Raw genomic sequence first — 25,289 nt, 5'->3', positions numbered from 1 at the left:
TTTCGACGTAAAATATTTTCTTTGGAAAAGATTTTTCTTTTTCAAGAAAAATATTTTTTTTATTTTTACTTATTTAGTGTTCGACTGAGGTTTAGGTCAAGTCCATCGGGATATGTAAAATAAATTGTTGAAAATTGATCGGTAAGTTATGTTTGTTAGATTTTAATATTATTTTTCTTCGTCAATATTTTACGACAACTAAACACTAAAAAATAAAAATAAAATATTTTTTAAAAAATATTTTACACCCAAACAAACAGAACCTAAAAAGTAAGGTAAAATTTGTTATTTCACAACCAAATTCACGGATCCAAAATTTTTAATTCTACCGAGGGTTTTGTGATTTGAACCCTATTTTAAAATTTGAATATTTTTTATTTTGTTTGAACATGATAGATACACATTCTTGGAGTGTTGTTTTAGAATTAGAAGTATGGATTTAATGCAATTTAAAATATATTATGAATTAATTAAAAATAATATAAAACTTTATGAAACAAATTAACAAATATCTAATGCTAATTAATGAAATTGTTGAGGAGGCCAAATATAAGAGTAAAGATAGAATCTTTGGATAAGATGAATTCATAATTTGTGTTGTCTGATTCAAAAAATTCATACAAAAATGTTCTTTTTAATGAATTTTTTGAGCTGATAAAAGTACAACGATTAAAATATTGTATAGGTTAAATTCTAGATTAAGCAGGAGAGGCCGAAAATTAAAAAAATAAAATAAAAACTATTTGGTTCATGGGTCAAGTCGTGGGTCGCTACATTGTGTTGGATTGCAAAATTATTCTAAAAGTATGGTGTCAAGTGTCAACCATGGGCTCTGCCATGAATTATTGAACATCAATTCGATTATTATTATTGTACAGTACACATACTAATTTGAGTTTTAGATGGTTGATTAAATTGGTATTTTTTTTTTCGTTATTTTTCATGTTTGTACCTGAAAGGAAAGCTTATAAGGAAATGAATCTAAAATGGTCCTGATTTATAATTTACTTTTAGATTTGATAACCATTATTAATATTTTTATAACTTTAAGATCGTTGTAAATTTCAATAAATTTTACTTGATCTCTCACTAAAATTTAATTTTCAATTTTTGTTTAGAATATTTTGCTTAATGTTTTCTTCCAATATAAATAGTATGAACATTAAAGACAATATAAAGACAGATGATATTGGAGATTAGGGAAAATTCAAGGCACCTTAGACTTGGACTACTACTATTTTGTATACCATATTCTTTTGATAAAATTCACTGTTAAGCCAAATCGAAGTCTAATTTTTGAATTTTTATATTCCATCTGCACAGAAAGATTCACAATATGGTATAAATTAATTTAATCTACAGAAATTATATAATAAAAATTATTTTAAAATTCGTGTAGAAAAAAAATCATACACCACAGCGTCACACGGTGTGTACCAAACTAGCATTTCTTTGTCTTAAAAAATAAAAATTAAAACAAAAAAAAAATTAAAATTCAGAAAAATAAATAGTGTGGATGTATGGTTCCCAAATGCGACATAACGAAATTGGACAAAATTAATATCAATTATCAATGCAAATTACGTACTCTATCAAACTTAAAAAAATATCAATGTGATATATATATATATATTAGTTAATACTGACATCCCTCAAGAAAAGATAAAAACCATGACTATATCATTCACAATCGGTCATCCATCATGCTAAAAACAAGCTACATGATAGAAAATTGGTGAGAACGGCTTGACCAATAGGCCGCCTTTTTTCTTTTCTTTTCTTTTATCCCAGGAAGGTGGACCAATAGGGTTTCTTGGCAACCAATCAACCATTAATCACGCGCTTTAATGTATTGCAAAAATGGTCCTCCTAGAAAGCCCCGACCCTACCTTTATGTAGCCAATGCCACTGCATTGTTTGGATGGTTCCGAGTCTTCTTCTCGGTGGATAGTACGGAAGTTTCAAAATGTAAGGTTTGTTTGATTTGTAATTTTGAAAATAATTTTTAAAAATTTAAAAAGTAAAAAACTTCTCAGAGAATAATATTTATAGTTCTTTGAAAATAAATAGGCATGCTTAGTTTGTAACTCTCGGAACAATTTTTTGTTTTTAAAAAACTGAAAACAAAAAATTATACAAAAAATTCTGCTTGGTTCAATTTTCTGAAAATTGTTTTATGAAAATGAGTGTTTTTAGAAATTTTTCTTTTATTGTTCTCTGAAAACTATTTTCTATTATTTTAATTCTTAAAAATGTTTTTAAAATTACAAACTAAGCATGTCCACATTTTTATAACTAAGTTTTTAGAAAACATTTTTCTGAAAATTGAACCAAACAGAGTTTTTTGTACTGTTTTTTGTTTTCAGTTTTCTGGAAATAAAAAACTGTTTCCATATTTACAAACCAAGCAGAGCCTTAGGGAAGAAAGAAAGTATGGATAGTAAAAAATTTCTGCAACTATTTTATTCATTTCAAGTTAACAAGTTATGCTTTTGAATGGTAAAAATTATATTTTCCTATGCTTAGGGAAGAAAGAAAGCATGGACATCCCTTCTTTAGATGCACGTTTAGGGCTTCAATTCTCCATGAACATACCAAATTGAGTTGGGCCATTTTACTGAGCCTGCCATGTATTGGCCGCGCCATTGCTTCCATATTCATGAAAAGTACTAAAAACACCAATCTGCAATGGCAATCCCCCTTGAATTTCTGATCAAAGTCCGTCATTGCAACAAACTGTTACAGAAAATAAGCAAACTGGAAACATGCTAACATAATCAGATTGTCATGTTGGTATGTGCTACAACAACTTCATACTTGTGTAAGTTTACACACACAAGCATCACCCTGCTTTACAGAAGTAGTACATGGAAACCGTACAGACAAAATAAAACCGAAATTTTCTAACCTGACACTGGTTAGTAGTTTTACATCTCTCAATGGTAAACATGATTTAGCCCCTGAAATTTTAGACAACCTCACCTTATTGACATCACTACTTGCTGAAAGATGGCATTTTCAAGAATAGATAAAGATGTACTACTCATTAACAGTCGATGTCGAGAGCTGATAAAGATGTACGAGAGATGGGTTGTAATTTCATCCCATTTAGATAAACAAGCCTCTATCGTCTTACTGGTGCACCTATAGGTCGACTCTTTATACATATCAATACCACCTAAGAGAGCCATGGTAGTAAAACAATAAAATCATTGCAGATAGAAAAGAGAGAAAAAAAGAAGTGCTTTTCTAAAACAATAATAATGATGATGCTCATAATTAAAATGATGATAATTAAGTGATATCCTTGTGCGTTAAGCCAATGTACAGTAGGAAGTTCCAGACACAAGATTCTCCAGTTCTTCATGAACAAAATCTCATAAAAATTTCTTTCACTTGTCATTTACGCAAAAGGATGTTTCACTATACCATCAGCGTCTCAATTTTTTGTGACAAAAAAAACTGGAAGAATGAGAACCTAAATAAATACATTGTTTATCCCTGTTATGAAGACATAAGGAAAAGAGTATAAATTTTCAACACTACCTTTCACTAACTCTGGGCAGCAAATAAGCAATATAGTGGAATGAAGAAAGTATAAAAGAACAGAAACTTGCAGGCTTGGATCCTGATCATTCAAATCATTGCCTACTCCCTCTAGAAGTCACCACCTCCTGGCCTCCTATCTCTGCTTGCTGCAGTCTAAATTCTCGTACACCCTGACAACAGGCACCAAAAGCAATTTTAGTCTGTTAGGATCCTGTAGGATTCAGTTCAAAACATATTAACCACAAGAATGGAACATGAGTAATTTACCTCAAAACAAACGTTCTTATTCATTTGACTACTATTATCAGTTCTATTCATATTTAAAAGAACTTAACAACTAGAATATTGCGACTAAGGAGTAAGGAGCCATATAGTTACCAAAATTGCAAGCCATTCGCAACTTACAGGACAATATTTCATAGCACCAGGTTCTTACTCAAAACCTTATATTCTAATTTAATTATTTAAATATTGAGAACCAATTATTTTCTCTTCTTATTGATACTGTATTAGTCTTTGAAGACAGCTTAAAATTTATTAAGAAAGAAATAAAAACAATTTATGTGCTTATCTAATTACAAAATTTTTTGTTTGTGCATATTGGAACTCTTAATTATGACAAACGTGAGTGAACAGAGTTTCCTACATTTGCTGGAAAAGTGTATGTTTCACATGTCATAAAACAAGTGCGTAATTGGAGTATGAATGCGACTGCGCACACACACATAGAGAGAGAGAGAGGGGAGGAGGAGGAGAAGGAAGAGGAAGCTACAGGAGACGGGGAGTACAAGGAAAATGCCAAGACTGCAAAAAATAAAAATTGAAAGACGAGATCCCTTGTGGTTCAAGAATAGGGAAGGAAGGCTATGTACATGTGTGTGAGAGAGATAAAAGATGAATATAGATATATATAAGAGAGAGAGAGTTCTCCGATGGTGCCGAGTCAACAGAAAACCAAGGAGAGCACAATCCCCTAAGCTAATTTTAGTTCGATCTTGTCCCTTTTGAGGGCACACGTGTGGATTGCTGTAAAAAGTGATAGGCAAACACACTTTTGGGATATTATAAGTTTATAACCTATCCTTGGCATGCGTTACTTCTTCTCAAGAGCCTATCATGCCTCAAAGGAAGCCTTTGTCTCAATCACCAAAGAACAAGTATGTAGATGCAAGCAATATTGATTACGTTTGATTTATTGTTTCTGAATGAGCAAATCAATCACATAAGCTTCTCCTCAATGCCAGACCCTGTACACAATTATTTTGTCAATGTTCCCATAAATGCACTGCTTTGATTCTTGAAGCAAAATCAGGGAGCTGGGACATTGATGATTTAGTTGATAAAGTGGACAGATACATATCAACTAAATTACTTGTGTAATCTAATTGCCAGGATCTATTACAAAAATATATCCTAGGGTAATAATTTTGCAATCCCTCAGTATAGATGGCCTTAGATAGATCAACCAATTGATATACAAGAGCTAACATGAACACAACTTGCCAGTGCATGGAATTTCATTATAATCATCTTAAATACATCTCAAAATGAAGAATCCAAACTATTTAACCAGACACCGTGAGAAACATCTCATGTATTACATTATTCATAAGAATTTAAAAGAAGGGGAAAGAAATCAAAACAGAAACAACAAGGGCGGCAAGATGTAACCACCAAGACAAATCCTAACATGGGGCATAAATTTTTTTGGAAAGAAAAGGTTAAAACCTAAGATCTATCCCTATCCCTATCCCAATCCCAATCCCAACCCACCATTTTATCACTAGAAAAATAGTAACAACAAATGTTATTTTTTTCACGAAAACCTATATAAAATACTAAGGAAAAAAAAACACGTATAATAAAATGTAGATCAAAGCCTGAGTTCATGAAAGGTGTGGGTTCATGACCTCCATACAAGATGTGGCACCCAAATAAAGAATCCTACCTTGACACATGGAACCAATGGTAAATCGTATAGTGCACTGCCATTATCCTTCAAGCTGTTGCACATATGTAGGCAGTTAGCTGAGGTAAAGGTATTGTAAAGGCCATCTTAGCATCTCCTAACCTAGACCACCATGTTAATCTTATATGTATATACTTCACCACTGCTGATATATATGAATGTCTGCAGAAGTTCTCCTTACAGTTACCTGGGCCCAAGCATTTCAAGACAATAACTTTGAGGTCATTTACCCGAAGAACAAAACCATTCTTACAGTCTTACAATGTACTTCAGGTGAAAAACCATCTTTAAGTCATCCACACCTCGAAGCCTTGCGCATTTATATTGTGGAAGCCTCTTCTTCTCAAACAAAATTCACTACCAAGGTGGCAAGGACCTCTTTTCATCAAATAAGCCTTACCACAAAGACCTCTTCTTCTCAGACAAGCCTTGTTGCCTTCTCCACAGGCAACCACCAGGATCTCCTCTTTGTCGATAAGTGATCATGAGTACCTCCTCATTATTGATATGCCTCGTGTAGAACTTGGAAACAACCCCTAATACATCTCATGCACGGCTAGAGGTAAAGCAAAGACTCAGTAGGCTCATCCAAACTGCATTGCAAATCTTTATGAATTGTGATCCACAGTGGAGATCAAGAAGGGCAGTTCTACAAGATCCTAGGAGATATTCGGCTTGATGGCTAAAGTCGACCATCCATTATGCTGTGGCAACACTTTACTTAATATCGAACAAACCTCTGAAGGGGGCATGTCAAAACCATCATATTGCACTAAATGACCTCCATGCTGCAATAATTATCTGGCATACCGCCCTAATCACCTACCTTACCTTGTAAGGCTAACACTTTAACACATAAAAGTAATGACCATCCTGCAATAAATACCCACCGCACTAACGTGATCATTAGCTTTGCAACTCAAACATGGCAATGTCTCATTTGGGGAAACATGTAGCAACAAAACCTGCTTCCCATGACAGCGTGGATGTGGCCTTGCCTGCAACTCCAAAAGAATAATAGGCTTTCCACATTCATTTAAGATAGAGAGACGAAAACCAACTAAATCTAAGGTATTAAAGAAGACCTTAAGAAACCCTGAAACTATCCTTCATCCCCCCAATAGTGCCTTTACCTTCAGGAGTCAGTGGCAATCTCGAGACTGCTAATCTTTTTCTCTCATATGAGCTGCCTTGATTTCCACCCAACCCAGTCCACCCAGGACTCTCATCATATCATGAATTTTTTTTCTCAATTATCTTAATTACATCTCAAACCCATAAAAGACAAGAACAATGGTCACACAATTTTTAATGATAAAACTGGAAGGACTAAGGACAGTGGCAATGGTACAAATCAAATTCTAAAAGGTCAATTTTAGCTTTTTTAATTCAGAAAATGGAAATTTGTTCTGAAAACTAAGAATGCTTCACTTCATTGCCACAAAATGGGGAAGGCAACAAAGGTGGCTACACAACAACAGTTACCATGCTCTTTTCACGCGGGTAAAGAAGTTATGGGGAAAGAAGCACTTTCAAATAATTCTGTTTGAAAAAAAAAAAAGAATAAAAAATCATGCTAATGGTAGAGTTGTTATGCTGCAACTCGCAAGTGGAATTTTTGATAGTGGAAGACAATATTCATAATCATTTAATGTTTTTGAGGGTTTCAAATTAAACAAATAACTAAAATTTGACTATAACCAATACAACTAAAGGGTATGTGGGGTTCCATTTGGGGCACTTAAATGCAGATCCAAGGGCCATTTGGTAACCTAGAACTAGGGATCGCAATTGGCTCCATGAAATGGGGGACCCTTCCATGCTGTCTCTATTGGCACAGTTAGGGGGAGTTGATGAACAGGGTAGGAGAATGTATGGGAAAGAATATCTAAAACCTGATTCAGATTCAGGTTGGGGATGATATCCATCAAGAACCTGTCCCACCCTGGATTCGAAAATGAATGAGAGGGCAAGACAAACCAACCTCCACAAAAAGTCCACAACTGCGGCCTAGTTTTTTGCTGGCAAAACCACATGGCTGACAACAGGGTTGGAACCACTAAAAGACTATGGTTTGAGATGCAAATTAAGCTTCATGCTCGAATTGACCAAAAGGTATAAATGTCAGAAGGTTGAAAACATGGTTTCATCTTTTGTCCTAGCATTACCATGAATTTAAAAGATAAAAATCATATTGGTCATAAAAACCTAGAAACCAGATCTGTTGGTGCAACAGACAACATAGCCCAATTCACGAATGCTGGCTATCAGATTCTACTCTTGTTCGAGAAATACTCAAAGAGATTTAAACCTCATAGAGCTGCTTGTTCAATGGCTCTTTGCATTTTAAAAATTGTAACATGCATGAACTAATGCCCATTCGATTTGTTGTTTTTCTCTAAGTTTAAAAAATAATAATGTCTGTATTTGCAGACATGTACACAACTCTCATCCTTCTAGGACACATCTAAATTCGTGTCCAACACTTCTTGGACGTGTCTATAATTTAAAAAGAAATTTTATAATTGAAACAAAATGGTCAACACTTCTTGAATGCTTTTAATAGAAGTCTTCAGTCGTATATAGGAGCCGTGTTTGACACTGGTAAACATGGATAGACATGCAACGAAGCATCCAACCTTTTCTTAAATTAAAACAGAATAAAAAAATGGGCATACAGATAGTCATCACAGGGAAAAATATAAAATACAAAAGGACCGCTAGTACGCATAATATAACTATGCATATAATAGATGTCGAGTTTCATCTTTCACTTATTCATGCACTGGGTTTAGCCCTTTTTTTTATTTGTAGTTTTGTTAATAACAGGTTTCACTAATTGGTTTAAGGTTATGTGTATATCATAATGTATGAAATGAGTCCATATTGTAAGCGGGAATAGCAGATTTGTTTTTGATAAGTAGGAATATATTGCAATATTTCTACTTTTCTTGAATATTGTGCTTTTATGAGCACTATGCTTAGGGCTTCTATTAGCCGACACCAAGTAGTTGGGTTGTTGAGTTGAATTGAACATTGTATTCTTTCAAATTTTTACCACATTGTTTTAGGTTGGAATACCATACATAAAGATTGAAAATGAATTTTTTAGAATTTATTATTGCATCTCCATCTTCAAAGCCCCTAAGTTCTTGTGGATGAGTTATTGCATACTCAAAGTACCAAGAACATCGAAAATTTTAGCCTGTATTTGAAGTTTAATGTTTTACTTATCATAAGGTTGAAGGATTGTGTAAAATTGGCCCATTTATTTTCACATAGTTACTATTTACAAACAGATACATAATCACACACACTTATCACAAAGGATAACATTTAAATTTACTTTTATATGTAAACAATAAAATAAACTGTCACTTCTGATAGCCCACAAGGGCCACAACACTATTGGAACAGAGCATGAAGCACAACATCCAAGCACCAGACTCATTATAAGTGAAATTAGTTCTTTAAAAATCCATCCCCAGAAATTATTTTTGCAAAAGACGAAGCAACTCCAAATGGGCACTAAGTTAGTTCAACCAATCTGACCATTAGAATATCCTTAAACCTCTATATTACCTTTTCCATTAAAAACCCTAAAATAACAGCCCTGGCGTAGTCCACCCATTATTTGTTTGTAGGCAGCCTTGATTGAACACTATCAAAAACCTTTTATTATGTTTATGGAGAATATCTAACAAAGACGAAAATTCAAATTAAAAATACAAAAAAAGTAATCTAAAAAACAAAAACAAAAAAGCATTTGAATGCCTGGACTTCAGACCAAGTCCAATTCAGAGAGTAGATTAACATCAAATAGAGCTACAGATGGATTGCAATCAATCTACCAAAGTCTCTTTTTGACAAATATCAGTTCATTATTGCATATAATTCATTCCCATAACATAAAAGGGTTCAGAATTTGTTCATTCAACATTTTATACCTATAAACTGCATTTCAGCCCACTGAAAATCAACACTTACTGTGGACGCAAATTAACAAACGAGAACTGTGCAATGCATAAGGAAGTTCCAAAATAACCCTAACTCATATATTGATCTGAGCACAGAGTTAGACTGAACGAAGTCAAGGAATGGGATACGAACCGGTAATTGAAGAGGAAGCAGTTCGAGATCAACAGAGCGAATAGACATCTTAGTGATCTCAGAAATTGCAGCCTCTCGAACAGTAGGGACGTCGCTGGTCAAGTCCTCGTAAGCAGCCTCGAAAGCCTCCTGCCAGAACCGCGGTAAGCTGATCCGACGGCTGTTGGTGTACACATCCCACATGTGTTTCACCACCTTCTCTCTCTCCTCCATTTCCTGTTTCACCAAAAATTTCAACCAATCAATCACAATCACAACATGATTAATCCACATATGTATATATAGGGTACCGAGACGAACGAGAACGTCGAGATCGTGGTGGAAGGGGGTGGTGGTGAGGCCGTCGGTAGGGTTGAGGTTGCCGACGTACCAGCGGAGGGTGGCGGTGGCGGTGAGAATGGACCAGAAGGCGAGGAGCGAAATGGCGGCAAATGCCCAGAACTTGTATCGCCCTCTACCGAATGGGATCCAATCGAAGGAGGAGAAGGTTTCTTTCTTTGTATGTGTTGCTGTCGTTGTTGATGTCGATATAGGTAGGTCATCGTCATCCTTCATTTCGGTATTTTAGAGAGAGAAAGGGAGAGCTGAGATTCTTTGATAGTTGAATTTAAACTCTCTTTCACTCTCTGCAACTATTGGATGCAGAGCCGAAAAGAAAAAGAGGGAGAGATTTGCTTTTACCAGGAAGGGAGAGAGAGACTTCTCTGTTCTGCGGGACACCGTAATGAATAAATATATAGGAGTGTATATATATATATATATAGATATATAATAAATCATTTCTTTTGACATGATACATACAAAAATTACAGAAACAAATAAAGTTACCTTTTTGGACATGACAAAAAAAAAAAATAACTTTGTACCTAAAAAAAAAAAAAAAAAAAGGGGGCATTATTGAATAAATTTTCTCTTTTGACAGCTAAGAATATTAATATAAAATAAGTTGTTTTTTTTTAGAGGACCTCTCAAAAGCAAATAAAAAGGAAAAAAAACTAATAAAGAAAGTAAAGAAGGTTAAAAAAATGTTAAAATTGTATAAATTATGACATTATAAATTAAGGAATGATGCATTAATGAATTTAATAATTTTTTGTTATTTTCTTAAAAATAAATAAATGTAGAGTCCGAATATGACCTCCCATAATAAATCATCATTAAAGAAAGAGAAAAGAGGTAAAACTGTTGGGTTTGTCTTAGGCAGGATGGAGAGTAACTAATCCACATTAAAAATAAATTATTGACAGAATTCTTTAATAATTGTTTTGAATTATCAAATGATATGGTAAAATACATTTTTAATATTTTATAAGATATAATAATAAGGATAATCACCAAGTACAGTAATCTAAGCCCGTCAAGGTTCAAGTCCCATAAAAGATACAGTGATTGTGAGAATTTTTTTGCCTAAAATAAAATAAATAAATAATATTAAAATTAAATAAATATACATCTCGTGCCGAGTCTATGTAGCATAGTAGTTTTGAAGATGAACCCAAATCAAATAGTAGTACATGACAAATCCTCTCATTAAATTCATTCCAAAGCACAATGGAAAATAGAGTTACACTGCTCAAAAATGTTGTTTAAGATTAATTTTTTTTAAAGTATCCTTAAAAACAAACAATTCATGCTAGCTCTTCAATTTGCTTGTATATATTTACATTTCTTGTCAAACAAACAGATTAACTCTTTGGTCTCTTACGTCTGAAGGAGGCAGAAAGAAATCTTTTGACAAACCCCAAATGTTGAAATCCACCTCTTCAATCCTCCACTTCTCTTGCAGCTCCCTCTTGTGGTTAGCTGATTCCTCCCCATATCTGAACACCGTAACAAATGTCTTGCCACTATGTGCAACATTGACACCGTCCACGTACCTATAGTCCTCGATCACTGACTCCGTGCTCGTCTCCCAGAACACTCCTTCGTCGTCGTTCTTTCCATTATTGGTCTTCACGGTGAGCAGCCTCGAGTCCTCGAACTTGACCAGGAGGCCAGACCTTTGGCTGAAGTAGCCCCATATGGTGTGGTGGATGATTTCATACTTGGGGCCACTTTGTGCCTCCAGAGTTGATTGGCTTGTGTCGAGCTTCAGTATGAAACAGTCCTCATTGTTTATCACCTTCTCTCCTATGCATAATGCGTCTGCAAACAAGTTGGCTGTTGACCTAGGGTCCAAACCCTGTCACAATGCACCAATTAGTGTGTGAATTTGGAAAGCTACGTTCACACAAATTACAACCACATTGCCTTTCACATGTACATGTCAATCGATAAGATAGAGTCTCTCTCCTTTTAGAGTGCATGTAAAGATTGTCACATCAGTTGTCAAAGTAATACTATGGCATACATAAATATTGTATATATACACACACACATATGTACCTGCAAGAATCGGCGCAATGGTCTGGGTGGGCCCTTAGAGATAGGTGTTTGTTGGTTAGAGGATTGCCTCCAGGAAATCTTGCCATTGCTTCCTGAGATGACTTTGCAACCAGAAACAAGCAGCTCAAGATACCAGAGGTCTGGATTCTTTTGCCACAAAACAAACCCTCCAGCCTCCTCATCATGACTACTCTTAACCTTCACACTTTCATTCCCTTGATGAAAATATGATGCACTAATCTTCACCTGCCCTATTGCACACATGCTATGCACCGAGCTCAACACCGCCTGCCCTCCCGATGCTGCTATATATTGCTGCACAATATATTTAGCCGTCGATGCTTCCTGCAAAAATTAACAACATTAAAAGGATTAGACCAGAGACTTCTGTCATTACAGAATTCGGAGAGAGAGGATCAAATGAACACATGCAACATCATATAAATATATATATATATATAAGGGAATTTATTAGCACTAATCAAATATTTTAGTTCTATCTATAAAAAAGTTTTTATGACCCTCCAAAGATCCAGGAGCCTCATGCTGTGCGCAAAATGATTATGAATATATTGATTATTTTTAGTTCCATCTATGAAAAATTATTCTGACACCCGCCGGGAGTCTCGTGCAATAGACTAGAATGATGATTATGGATATTGTATATAGAAGTGAAAGGTTCTTACAATGGAAGAATGTTTTATAGGGCGGTTTATGGACTGGTCGACTTGGACCTGAAGAGGTATGAGAGGTGATCCGACAACGAAGAGGAGAAAACTGAGCTCATTGTAACGGCCGGCGATGACCGGGGATGACCATTTATCGGAGGTTTGAGCCTTCATCCAAGTGGACATGTTCGCCCAACGCAAGGCCACACTGCTGCCCAAGCTTGCGAACATTTCTTCTGGTATAGGGACCTCAAGGACAGTTTCGAGGCCATCTTCTCTGTCAAAATTGGGACAAAGTGTCCTCATGCATGTAATTGTGCGGGTTTAATTGTATGTATGAATAAATGAGAGAGAGAGAGGAGAGAGAGAGAAGGGCACACCCTAAGACATTTCTCTCTTTCTCTCTCTCCTCAAAGGTCTTGAGGTGTGAGGCAGAGAAAGGAAATGAGAGGGTGTGGAAGGTCACTTTGCCCAAAGGCTCCCCTTTGTTGTAGCAGTTGTGTGGGCACGATTTTAGCTAAATTATAAGCAAGGGCTGGAGTGGACTCCCAAACATTAATGTTTATATATATATAGAGAGAGAGAGGCTAAAAAGACTTAAAAATTGCAGGTGATCAATAGATGCTATATATATATATATATATGGTATTGGCTGGGGTGACCAAAATTGTTAAAATACAACATTGATACTGACATTTTTGCTGTATAACAACTAATTAGATGTTCAATTTTTTTTTTTTTTTATCTTGAGCAAAGTTCAAATATTTTTGCGCTATATTTCTGCCGGCTTCTGTTCGTAAGGAAGTAGTTCGAAGTCAAATTCACCAGTGGTTTTTCAATCCATTTCTTTTCCAACTGGTCAAAACTAATATTGTTACCGTGATTATATATATAATAATGCGATTTTAAAACATAATAGGATGATAAACTTCAGGGAATCAATAATAAATTTGACATTCCTCATGCAACTGTGCACGTGCTTCACATTTCTTTATCAATGGTTCACTTGTAATGTTTCATGTGATCTTAGGTTCTTATTTTTTTTAGTGTTAGGTTGACCTTGTCCATTAAAATTTTATCTAATGGACATTCTAAGTCAAAGCTTAGTAGTCTATAACACTATCATGGAAATTACAAACAGCCAGAAATGCTAAATTTCTTCCAACTTCAAAGCTCCAATTCAGTACTCCCAAACATAACATTATTGAAATGACAAAGAACACAATGTTCATCATCATCATGACAAAGAACACAATGTTCATCATCATCAACATCTTCATGCAATCCCACTGTCATTTCCAAGTCAAGAACTCGAGCATATAAAGCCTCCCAAAAGGAGAGCACATTTTCATGAGTCAGCTCAGCCAACTAATGACGGATTATTAAGGATTTCATCAATCCTGAGTGACTTTTCTAAAACATGACAGACGTGCAAAGTCGGAAATTTCCCAATCCAATAATACTACAATTTCCATCAATAACAAAAGCTCAATCTGACAGAAAATTTGCAATTTCAGACATTACAACTCTATCTGCAATAGTTCTTAGATGGCAATGAAAAATCAAATGGTGCTGTAATGTACATCTACAATCTGTATAGTCCTAATTAACAAAACCCTTACCACAATAAATGAGAGGAGAAACACCCGGACTTCCTTACAAATTCGACTACTTCCGGAACAGCTTCCCTAGCCTTCAAGTTGACACAGGAGGTGGTGGTGGGGGAGGTGGCTGCATTGACATATGTGGCATTAACTGCTGAGGAGGTGGTGGTACCCATCCCAGTTGGTGGCATGGGAGGCCTTGTAAGAAGACGAGATATTTGAGGAGGAGGTGGTGGCATGTTTGGTGATGGCGGCCTGAATTGCTGAAGCGGTGGTGGCATGGCAGGTGGTGGGAGAGTGTGACCTGGTTGCTGTGGCTGACCTTGCCAAGATGGTGGCCCAGATATTCCCATTGGTGGGAAGGCAACACTTTGTGGTGGCGGAGGACGGAGTGCTGGAATCACTCCTGGACGTGGAGGGATTGGAACGCCCACATTACCATTGGCCTGAGGAAGTATAGGAGGTCCACTTGCAAACAACGTGTGCGGCCTGCTCCTTTGGGCAATCGGATTGTTGGCAGCCAAAACTCTCTCTGCATTTCATCAGTAGCAAACTAGTGTCTAAAATGGCATAAATCTTAATTGCACACATGACAAGTACATACTTCCACCATACATATGAACATGCATACCTACAACTACAACTGATGGGACACTGACCTATCACACAGTTTTCACCTCTTAAAATCTAACCACACTTGAGAAAGACAGACCCCCACACTTCATTATAATAAACATTTGCTCATTTATGACTTGCTGCACAATTGTGTGCACAACAGAATATGTAGTTCATGGATCACATGAGAGAACTATTAAATTGAAATGTGCAATATGAAACATCTTCCAAATTCGGAGGAGGTAACTTCAACCTTCAGCAGCAAATATGGGCTTAATACTATGTGTGCAGTAACAGGACATAGAAGAGAGCATTACCTGCGGGGGTCCCATGGCGCTCCCCCTAGGTGTCTTTCTTGTATGCATAGGACACTGTTATCCGACGGTTGCAAAGATATTGGCCATTCATTGCCTGCGGAAGTAGAAAATAATAAAAACTTATATCAACTCTTAAATTAACTTTAATACGGTGGGGTAATATTAGCAGCTCAATCATCCAAATTATGAAGCATAAATATGGATGTGGAACACAAATGAAGGAAATTATAAGGACAAAGGGACAAATTTTAATCCTAAGAAGATAGTTACAAAGCCAGGACAGGACATATTGAATAAGGAGTAAAAATCCAAGTCCAGATGACATCACCAACAAAAAAGAAAGAAAAAGAAAAAAATTAAGGGCACGAAATGGAGCGCATGCAGAACAAATTCATGTAAATCCAGGTCCAGATCAGTATTCTAATATCAAATTCCACATTCAGATCCAAATCCAAATCAGCTCTCATACACAACATCCATACCAATTCCATGTGATTCAAAAAAATCCGAATCTAATAAAACAAGTATAGAATCGAGCCAAATATCAGGTCAAATTAGACCCATTTCATGTTTTAGTTCAAAAGGTCATTTATGCAAATTGAAAACATTGAAGAAAATGATCAAACTTCCAAAATGGAAAACTTAAAACTCTAACAGTTGAAATAAGCCATCAGATAGGTATATAGATATCTATAGATATACTGAAATACATATATATGTATAAAAAATAAATGTAATCTTGAAAGAAATCAAACAACAAGCATACACCGTAATCTTCAATGTGTAAGTCTGTACGAGTTGCTGAAGATATCAAATTCCATAAAAGGAATAATGACAGCAAAAGGGTGAGACCTCCAAAAGTAGGGAGAGAACAGTCGATTCAGATGAAGGAGAATATGATCGTTGAAATCTATGTTTTGGATCTTTGCCGGATTCAACATAAAATAGAAAACAAATGAATGAAGAATGGAGAATCTCTCAAAATATGAGACAAATGAGTCACGCTTCTTTTTTCCCACAAATTTCATTTTTTTTACTCTTGATGTTTTGATCCCTTGTTTCTTGCGACTTTTCAAAAGTCTGTTTCTGTGTCCACACTCCACAACTAAAAACTAAGACATGGTTTTTGGTGTTCCTGACACTCGTCAAGGTGGCCCCATGCATTTCCCACAAGACCCCAAAGCTAAACAGCGGTAAACCATGATGCAACATTCTATACCTGTACGCATGAGGAAGGAAGGGATTGTGTGGTGCTTGGCAAGCACGCAAATAGCAGCCACCAACAAGGTTTGCCTCAAAGCAATACGCAAGTAAACAACCACGGGAAGCCAACTAAATAGATGCAGAAGAGCTAACATCCATAGCAGAAGGGTGACGAGGAATTCACACCTAGCGGAAATAAGGAAGCCCTTGCCCCAATGCATTGAACGAATTGGACCAATTTTGCTCATCAAATATTATGAATATAAAGAACCCTAAAAAAGTTGGAATTTCTAAATTCATCAGATTATCCAAAAAGATCTGGTTCAGCTGGCGAATAGTCAAACCGCTGGGTCAGGCAGCTCTTTAAATATATAAAAGATAGGAAAATTTCCGTAAAATATAACTATATTGTTGTCTGAAAACTCAACTGAAAATTAATTAAAAGAGAGAGAGAGAGAGCGGCACAAGCCTAACTAAATAGATGAGGATTGACATGAGAGTTACACATTTCTAACATGATATGTAGATGAGCTTAAAACCAATTCGAAGCTAAATAAAGAGATGTCTCAACTAGTACCATAGTGACACAAGGCTCTGAATTGCAAAACCAATAAATGGTCTTGAAAAAAAAAAAAAAAAAAATAGCTCTGAGCGACAGATCTCCCTTAAAAACTGAATACCACTATCAAGGCATAAAAATATCAACAAGAACAAAAATACCTCTATAGCTGCATCAGATGAATCAAAAGAATCATAGCTAATAAAACCAAAACCACGGGAATTCCCTGTGTCAGGATCTCTCATTATCTGGAGGAAAACGCAAACAAACAAACATCAGAATCCACATTCAAGTAACACTACTATAAATTGGTCAATTTTTCACATGTATGTCTCTAGTCATTTATCGATACAACAAATGGTTGAACTGCCACTACTGCCATGCACGAGACAGGATGAGATCAGTACATTCAGAACCAACCATTCAGTTAGGCCTACATTCAGATTGCCAGGATAACTAAAATCATACTACATTGAAATCATCAAATCACTGCATGACTAAGCAGTTAGAGAGAGAGAGAGAGAAATGCAGAGATATCAATCAAATATATTAAAAAGCAACATTGTTAAAACACCGTCAAATTTAATGTCAAGAGGATTGTATTCTACCATCTTCCAAGAATGCCAGTTCTAGCCAAAGTAGTCATTTGACCAGGAACGCAAGAAATCCACAATTTCAGCCCTTACTTGAAACATCGCCTTGGACAATGTCCAACTCACACAAGTCATCGGATAGAAGCACAGAAAACAAGATGTAAGGGATAAATCAATGCTTTTGAAAGAGGCATGTGACAATAATGTAATGAGTGTATCATATAAGATAGAGTGACATTCATAGATAGTGACATTCCAATAGAGTGCGTGGTGTTTGAAAGCTACTTCCCTGAAACCAAAAATTACAAAAATGGCAACAATAAACTTCTGTATCTTGCAGCTAACACGTTACTGTGACTTCTAATTTAAATCAATTAAACTAGAGTTTTGGGTTATTGCTTGGTGAATTAAAAGCTTGGGTTGTCAGACCGTAATGAAGATTCAAGTGTCCAGGCAGCCACTTCATACGAGTAAAACATGATATTCGGTTTGTATCAAGTCTACCCTCCCGACACCCTAAATTGTCAAAACTACTACTAGGAAATGGGCTCTTCTTTTTTTTTTTTTTTTCTCCCAAATAGACAAAAGCAACCCAAGGAGATGAATCCAGATTTCTCAAAAACAATAGAAAAGTATGTGTGGAGTAGATTAGCAAAACTGACAATTCACGATCACAAAGTTGAATTTTGTAAGACAGTTAAATCAACAGCAATAAACTTAGTCACGTGGAGTTGTAGACCCTACCCGCTCTTCAAATCTATATATGTGTGTGTGTGTGTGTGTATATATATAGAGAGAGAGAGAGACTCTTTATTTTACTGGGGAAGAGAGAGGCTTTATGCACTAAGTAAAGGTTCATGGATGCACTAATCAATTCACAGTCAGATTGCAAATAACTAAAAGAAGGCAAATGGCATAAGACATATACCAAGATTGAACAGTTGAGGATTAGAATTTCTGTTTTCATTTATAGTTTTCATTTGCTAAAATGTTGCCTATAAAAGAAAGATAGAACACATGCACCACGAGATCCACCAGAAAGGTCAGAGACATAAAACATCATCATTATTTTTACAGAAACTCCTACATTCATCACTATAATAGTAATTAGTGTAAATTACACTGACGCCACTGAGCTTTGCCCTTATTACACACGGCTGCTATATCTGCGGAAACCAATACATACACCCGCAACGGTTTGGGGAGTGATACCACCCCTCTTCCGTTAACTAGTCATTGGGACTATCACCTGACACCCTGTGAAATGAACTATTCAACCCCCTTGAATTGTTGAAAAGGCCTATTTAGACCTTAGATATATGTTGTAAAATTACCAAAATGCCCTATTAAAAGTTTTCTCAGGACAAATATACCCATTCACTCTTAGGCCAAAGCTTGAAATACAGTAGACAAGCGAAGCCGCGATTGCTTTAGTTTGGCATGAGGAAGAGAAGTGTTGCAGCTATGTTGTACATAGAGAGAGAGAGAGAGAGAGAGAGAGAGACCAAAGGATTAGTATTTAGATTAGAATGAAAACATATAAAGAAGCAACCAATGTCGTTACCAAATAATATTAACTTCCAAATCAACAATTTATATGAACAACACATCAAATATTTCCTGTCCAAAGAAAGTATTTCATCTTAGAAATTCCAACTCTAGGGAAACAAGCATTCGATGCATTGACACTTCAGTGAAATCCAAAAGCATTTTTCACATTAATTAATCCATTTATATCTATTGAAGATGGGAATTTTGAAATTTTCTTTGTATATTGATTTTCCAAATTGAACATCTATTGTGCCATCCACAAAAGAAATGATGGACCATTTTATTTTATTTTTTTACCTCAGATTCATACTAGAGTGGTAGAGCCACAATGATTTAATAAAACCTCCAACCTAAGCCCAAAGATCCCCTGACTTAGGAGAGGAAGTGTATATATACAAAACATTGTGAGATATCTGCCCAAAACCATCCAAAAGTCAGGTTGGGTTGGGTTTACAATCACACATGCCTAGCCATGCTAAAGGTTCAGAGGGGACCAAATTGAACCTGGCCTAGTTGCAACCATGTGAAAAAAGAAGCCTAATTTACAAATAGAGTTGGTTTTAGTTTTCCTGTGCACTAGCAAATAAAATGAACTGGGACCGTGGCATGGACCAATTCTTAAGATTCCCAGAGCCCCTTAATTCTCTTAACCAAAACTTATCTCATACTGATCAAGAAAACATACATAGGCAAAAGAAAGGCCGGTGTTTATGGCATATGTAGTAGAATTTTCTAAACAGAAGGCCAACAATCTAAACATATGAAAACGGGATGCAATAAACTTTTAAGAAAGGGAAGATTGTAGCAATTGTTTCTCAATTCTAGGTATATAACAACAAATCTGCTGCATGTATCTTCTTTTGGTAGGTAAGATATACACACAGACAAACTAGTTGAACCCTCAACCCACCACGTGGAAGGAGAAGGAGATACTAATTGAGCCGAAGACTCGGAAGTACACAGCTATAATATCATGAAAATTAAAGAAAAAAGCAGAAGAAGCATGACCTTTGGGTTTGTGACAATGACTCCAAATGCACTGAAACTATCATACAGAAGTTTCTCATCCACATCCAGCAAAAAATGTGTGGGAGTCAGTTTCAGAGTTGCAAGAGTTGAACTGTACAGGTATATAGCAGGAGTCTGTAATACATGTATGGATAGGATTGCTTGTCTGTAGTGTGACAGATTTTGGATATACACACACACACACACACACACACACACTTATATTCACACATACATAACATATGTTGAATCAAAGTGGATGTAGGTTTGAGCAAGTAGTTTCAAAAATCTACAATCTTACAGGGTCAAGATTGCCAACAAAAAGGTTGGCTCCAACATCCAAGCTCTTTTTATCTTGGGACGCCTGGAACCAATAAAGAACCAAAAAAATATCATCAGATTTTTGCATTTAACCTATGCAGAGACTACTAAAATGGCGTGTTCAAATCATTAAGAGATCAGAATTAATGCACAAGAAAAATAAACTTCCACACCTTATTCACTCGTATGGGCTTCCCATAAAGTTTAATCATATTTAGAACTTTTATAGCCTGCATTATCAAAGGAAAAAAGATCATTAATCAAAACTAAAGGACTCACAGTAGGATTCATATCCCTAAATTCAACAAATAGACCGAACAACTAAACAAGTAGTTTAGCAAATATGGAAAGAATGGCTATCACCACAAGCAAAACTTACATAGTCGGCATCTTCTTCACTTTGGAATTCAATAAAGCCATATCCTTGATGAAGATTCATGACTCTATCCTTGGGGACATAAACATTAACTGGAAAAGAAAGGAGAAATATGAAAATCACACATTCTAGGAATTTCAAGGGCCTAGAACATTCAAATTCTTTTTCAATAACAATATTACAATTTCAAATTCTTGGGGGGCGTGAGCGTGAACATTGAAATTCTTTTCTAAAAAACATTTTAAGGAGTTGGTTGGTTACATATACACAACTAAGTATAATTTACAAAAATTGAAAGTTATCATAGTATAAACTTTTCAAGAAACAATAAAGCAATTTTTGTGCACAAGAATATGTTTTAGAGAGAATACACTACCATGTCTTCAGATTTCATATAAACAGTAACAATCTTCTTTATGTTCACAATATCTCACACAAAGTGATAATCTACCTCCATACATTTGATTCTCTAAAATACTACTGGATAAAAAGCAATATACATAACAGCTTGATTGTCACAGAACAATATTATGAATTTGCATAAAAATAAAAAAAAAAACCCATCTTAGCAAAGGTAAACAAACCCAAATCATCCAAATATTGCATATGCCATCCCTCTATACCCAGCTTCTACACTTCAATTTACCACTTCATTTTGCTTCTTTCTGTTACACAGAACTAAGTTACTCCAATACTGTGTAACATCCAAAAGCGGACCTCCTATACAACTATTTACAGAGTTAATGAGATTTGTAAGATTCATCTTTTTGTTTTACCATTTAAAGATGAACACTGGCTCACAAACAATGTTTAACATATAAAGGCAAATCTCAATCCAGCACACTGAGATGTTAGCTGTTAACCAACTTAATCCATAAATTTTGTCCCATCAGATATAAAATTTGACAACCAAACCAGTGACTAGCGGCAGAAAAAAATATGACTAAAAGAAATGAAGGATAAATCCTAGCCTAAGTTTGAGGTACGTTACAATTTGAAAAATTAAGGAAAGAGAGGTAGAAGGGAGCAAAGTGCCTGAATGGGGGCCATCTCATGTATATAGTCACTAGGTAGTAAGTATTAATAATAAATAAGGATCCATAGAACATGATGAATGTTAACCTTATTGATGTCCAACAATTTGAAAATACAGCCAAGTTCTCCAAGCATGCTTTATAGCATATCTTTATATGCATTTTAGCATTTTCCTTAAAATTATTAAACTGTGCTTTCAAAATGATGGAGAACTGGAACTTACCAACAGGGCCTGCTTGAACAAACAATTCCCACAGTAACTCTTCAGTTACCTACAGGCAGATAGACAACAAGAATTAGCCACATAAAAGTTAAACCAATCATAGAAAGATTTTTGGGAATCCTTAATGATAAAGCTATCTCATATCCCTTAAAAAAAATCCAACAAAAAAAAATGGAGTATCCTAGTGTTCAAGCAGGGTAAGTGAAAGTGCGGCTACTAGGAGATTAATTGATGCAAAGCGTGAAAACAAGAAAAATACAAACTTGGAAAGAAGTTTAGTTATAATGTAAGTATTATGACAAAAATCCTATGGTACAATGCCCTGGTCACCTTAATCAATTCTGTTACCGGTTAGCCTATAGTTTAAAACTAAATTCCAAAAGAGTTGTTGCTGGGTTTGACCACATTTTTCTTATAGAAATTATGGCACTTTATTTCTAAATTTCCTGCAACCTAACACTTCCAAAATGAAGCCAACTTCAAGCTTTCCTCTTCAAACCATATATATTATTTCTCCTACTTTTTGAATACCTCAACTTCACAAGCTTTTTGATAACCTCTTTGCACAAGAGACCTAATTGTAGATGGTATAATCATAAGTTTACTAGTGGTGTTCTGCATAAAAAATGCACCAAGTGTATGTCAGTGTTGCTTTGTATGAGCAGTGACTCAGTAATATAGCAGCTTCTTTTTTTTTTTTTTTTTTTTTTTTTTTGCGTAATGAGAGCTGTAGAATAGTTTTTATCCATGAAGAAGGCATTCCATTAATGTTTCTGGTGGAGCTGATAGTTGAATTACCCTTATTACAAGAAGCAAGTAACTCGTGCTACACTTGACTACTTGAGCCATTTTACTTCAATTTTTCCTAATTTATTTAGTTCGCTATTATGTAGTTGCACCCCAATACCAAGGTTCAATTGAAATTAAACCTGGCAGAACAATGAAGGTAAAAAAAGAAGAAAAAAGAAAAGAAAAAGAGAGTGTATTAACCATTGTATGCCCTCCTGCTTACACGGGTGATGGGTGGAGAAGATTAAAGAAACCTTTATTTATAATCAAAATTTACGACTACATTTCAGTATACCATACCTTTGATATGAAAAAGGATATCCGGTAATCACAACCACTAGTAACTTATGCAACACAGAATGGCTTTATACTGTCAAGAAACAAAAGCATTGTTTATTAGAAAAATCATATTCTGCACAATATACACCCCCACAAATCGAAGCCAAAACATGGCACACAAAGTGACTGATTCACTCAATACTTTTATTTCTATTAAGTAAGAATGCATAAATCAGAGCCATACGCAAGCAGTTGGAACATTCACACAAATATCAAATCCATGCAAATTCAACAAGCACTCAATTTTAAATTATAACGGGTCCTAAATTTCACTATGAAGCATTCCATATGAACGATTAAGAACTCCAAAAGCACAAAAATATATGAAACATGGCTGACAACGCCAATTTACAACTTCAAATTTCACTAAAAAAAGAAATGGGCATGCAAATAGACTGTAGTTCTTATTTTATCTGAGTTTTGTTTTAGTTGGAAATTGAAAACTACGTTTTCAACATTGGTGTGTTGTATATACATATATACAATCCCTATGATAAAATTGCATGTGAGAAAAAAACTCAAATTTGTAAAAGAAGTTTTATAGAAAGAATAAAAAGAATAGCGAAATGAACTGAGGGAAGAAAAACCTGAGGATCGAGGTTGCCGACGTAGACGGTGGCTTCTTGGTCCCTTTCAGCAGAGTGTTGGCCGAGCAGGTTCGCTCCGACCCCCGGAGCTATTCGAGTCGTCATCGTCTTCTTCTCTCTCGCTCTCCTTCCAGACTCTTCGAGTCCACCTTCTATTTACAAGTATAAATGTACAATAATGAATTAATAATGTTTGTTTTCTTTTCTTTTGTTTTTGGCTTTTTTGTTTTTATTTTTAAGGAAAATAAAAGAAATGATGACATTCTTGAAGAAGAGTTAAAATAAAAGTAATTACTTTAACTAATTTATTATCATATTCATATATATTTTTATAAGGTTAATGCTATTTATATTATTATGAAAGTTTCAAAATTGTAAACCTTTCTCTTTAAATAATTTCACTATAAAAAGGATAGTAAAAATAATTAAATTATCCTTTAAAATCACTCCTTATCCTTTAGGAGTATTTTCTTTTCTCAATTAAAAACAAAATATTAGTTATCCCTTTTTTCTTTTATTTCGTTTGGAATAATACCTTGAGCTTATAAAGATTCTGTCATATCATTTACTAATATGGAAGAATAATGTATTGAATGCAGGAAAAATGATATTTACGCCCGATGGATTTACCCGATTTGTTAGGTAGATTCCTATGTAGCATCTAGCTAGCAAAAAGAATGGGCCCCACTCTCTCTCTCTCTCTCTTCACCCATCTGCGATTTTCGCTCTAGTTTCGATTTTCTCTCTAGAAGACCGGGAATGCCAAATTTGGGGTGTCAAAAATCGATGGCGGTGTCGGCAACGAAACTCTGATCGATTTTTTTTATTATTATTATTCGATTTCTTTTTCCTACTGTTAACCAAGGACTGCTAGTAGGATCCGTGCCGTGTATTAATTATGCAAAAATGTTCCACTCTGCTCAAAACCCATTTGTAAAAAGAAAGCAGATTGGCGACGGAGAGACACAGACGATGGAGAAAACAAGCACCGGCCGACGGTTTATGGTTGCCGACAGTTGAATTCCATCAAGGACGGATTGCTGTGGATGTCGCCGGAGTTGAGTTGACCCGTGCAAATTAGTCAGGCGTGTAATGTATTAGTGTTGGGAATGCGATCCGGAGGATTCCGCCGTTTGATTATCGGAGCTGAAACGCGCCAGAGTTGATGGGTCAGTCAATGAGCTTTGCCATTGAAGAAGCACACTTGGACTGTGTGATTTCCTTGGTTGGTTGTTGTTCGGATGCTCGCCGGACTTGAACTTGAGAACGCAGGAAATGGGTTTGATGAAGCTCTACACTTGGATCGAGTACACTGAAACAGCTTTCTTCATATCAGTTTGTTCTAAGGAGAGAAGATGAATGGACAACGTGTGATGATTTTGATGCCAAATTGAATTAATTTTTTGCCAGATGTATGCCACATGTATTCTGCCTAGTAAGTAGGTCAAACTGTTCTGTCTGAATATCACGACCCTTGAATGCATGGTC

The 25,289-nt window shown here is 35.5% G+C and overlaps 2 protein-coding genes and 1 pseudogene across 2 annotated transcripts; all 3 read right to left on the bottom strand.

Annotated features, from left to right (window-relative positions):
• Positions 1 to 3,245: 3,245 nt before the first annotated feature.
• LOC132285771 (uncharacterized) lies at positions 3,246 to 10,336 on the bottom strand. Its single transcript, XM_059787989.1, has 3 exons — positions 9,929 to 10,336; positions 9,629 to 9,844; positions 3,246 to 3,719 (listed from the first exon to the last, which is right to left on the bottom strand). Exons 1-3 carry the CDS (start codon positions 10,181 to 10,183, stop codon positions 3,642 to 3,644), a joined length of 549 nt encoding a protein of 182 aa, XP_059643972.1. The 5' UTR covers positions 10,184 to 10,336; the 3' UTR covers positions 3,246 to 3,641.
• An 834-nt stretch (positions 10,337 to 11,170) lies between these two features.
• Positions 11,171 to 12,987, bottom strand: LOC132286199 (uncharacterized). The gene is made up of 3 exons (XM_059788477.1): positions 12,700 to 12,987; positions 12,014 to 12,358; positions 11,171 to 11,810 (listed from the first exon to the last, which is right to left on the bottom strand). The coding sequence occupies exons 1-3, from the start codon at positions 12,985 to 12,987 to the stop codon at positions 11,301 to 11,303; spliced, it is 1,143 nt and encodes a 380-aa protein (XP_059644460.1). The 3' UTR covers positions 11,171 to 11,300.
• A 1,128-nt stretch (positions 12,988 to 14,115) lies between these two features.
• LOC132285955 (uncharacterized) lies at positions 14,116 to 24,251 on the bottom strand (annotated as a pseudogene).
• Positions 24,252 to 25,289: the final 1,038 nt, after the last annotated feature.

This window comes from Cornus florida, unplaced genomic scaffold (genome assembly GCF_030987335.1).
Source record: "Cornus florida cultivar Cherokee Brave unplaced genomic scaffold, ASM3098733v1 CherokeeBrave_3.0.0_Hap2_Chr11, whole genome shotgun sequence".
Classification (NCBI taxonomy): Eukaryota; Viridiplantae; Streptophyta; class Magnoliopsida; order Cornales; family Cornaceae; genus Cornus; species Cornus florida.
Note: the sequence above shows the minus strand (reverse complement) of the source record. Positions and strands in the feature narration are given on the sequence as shown.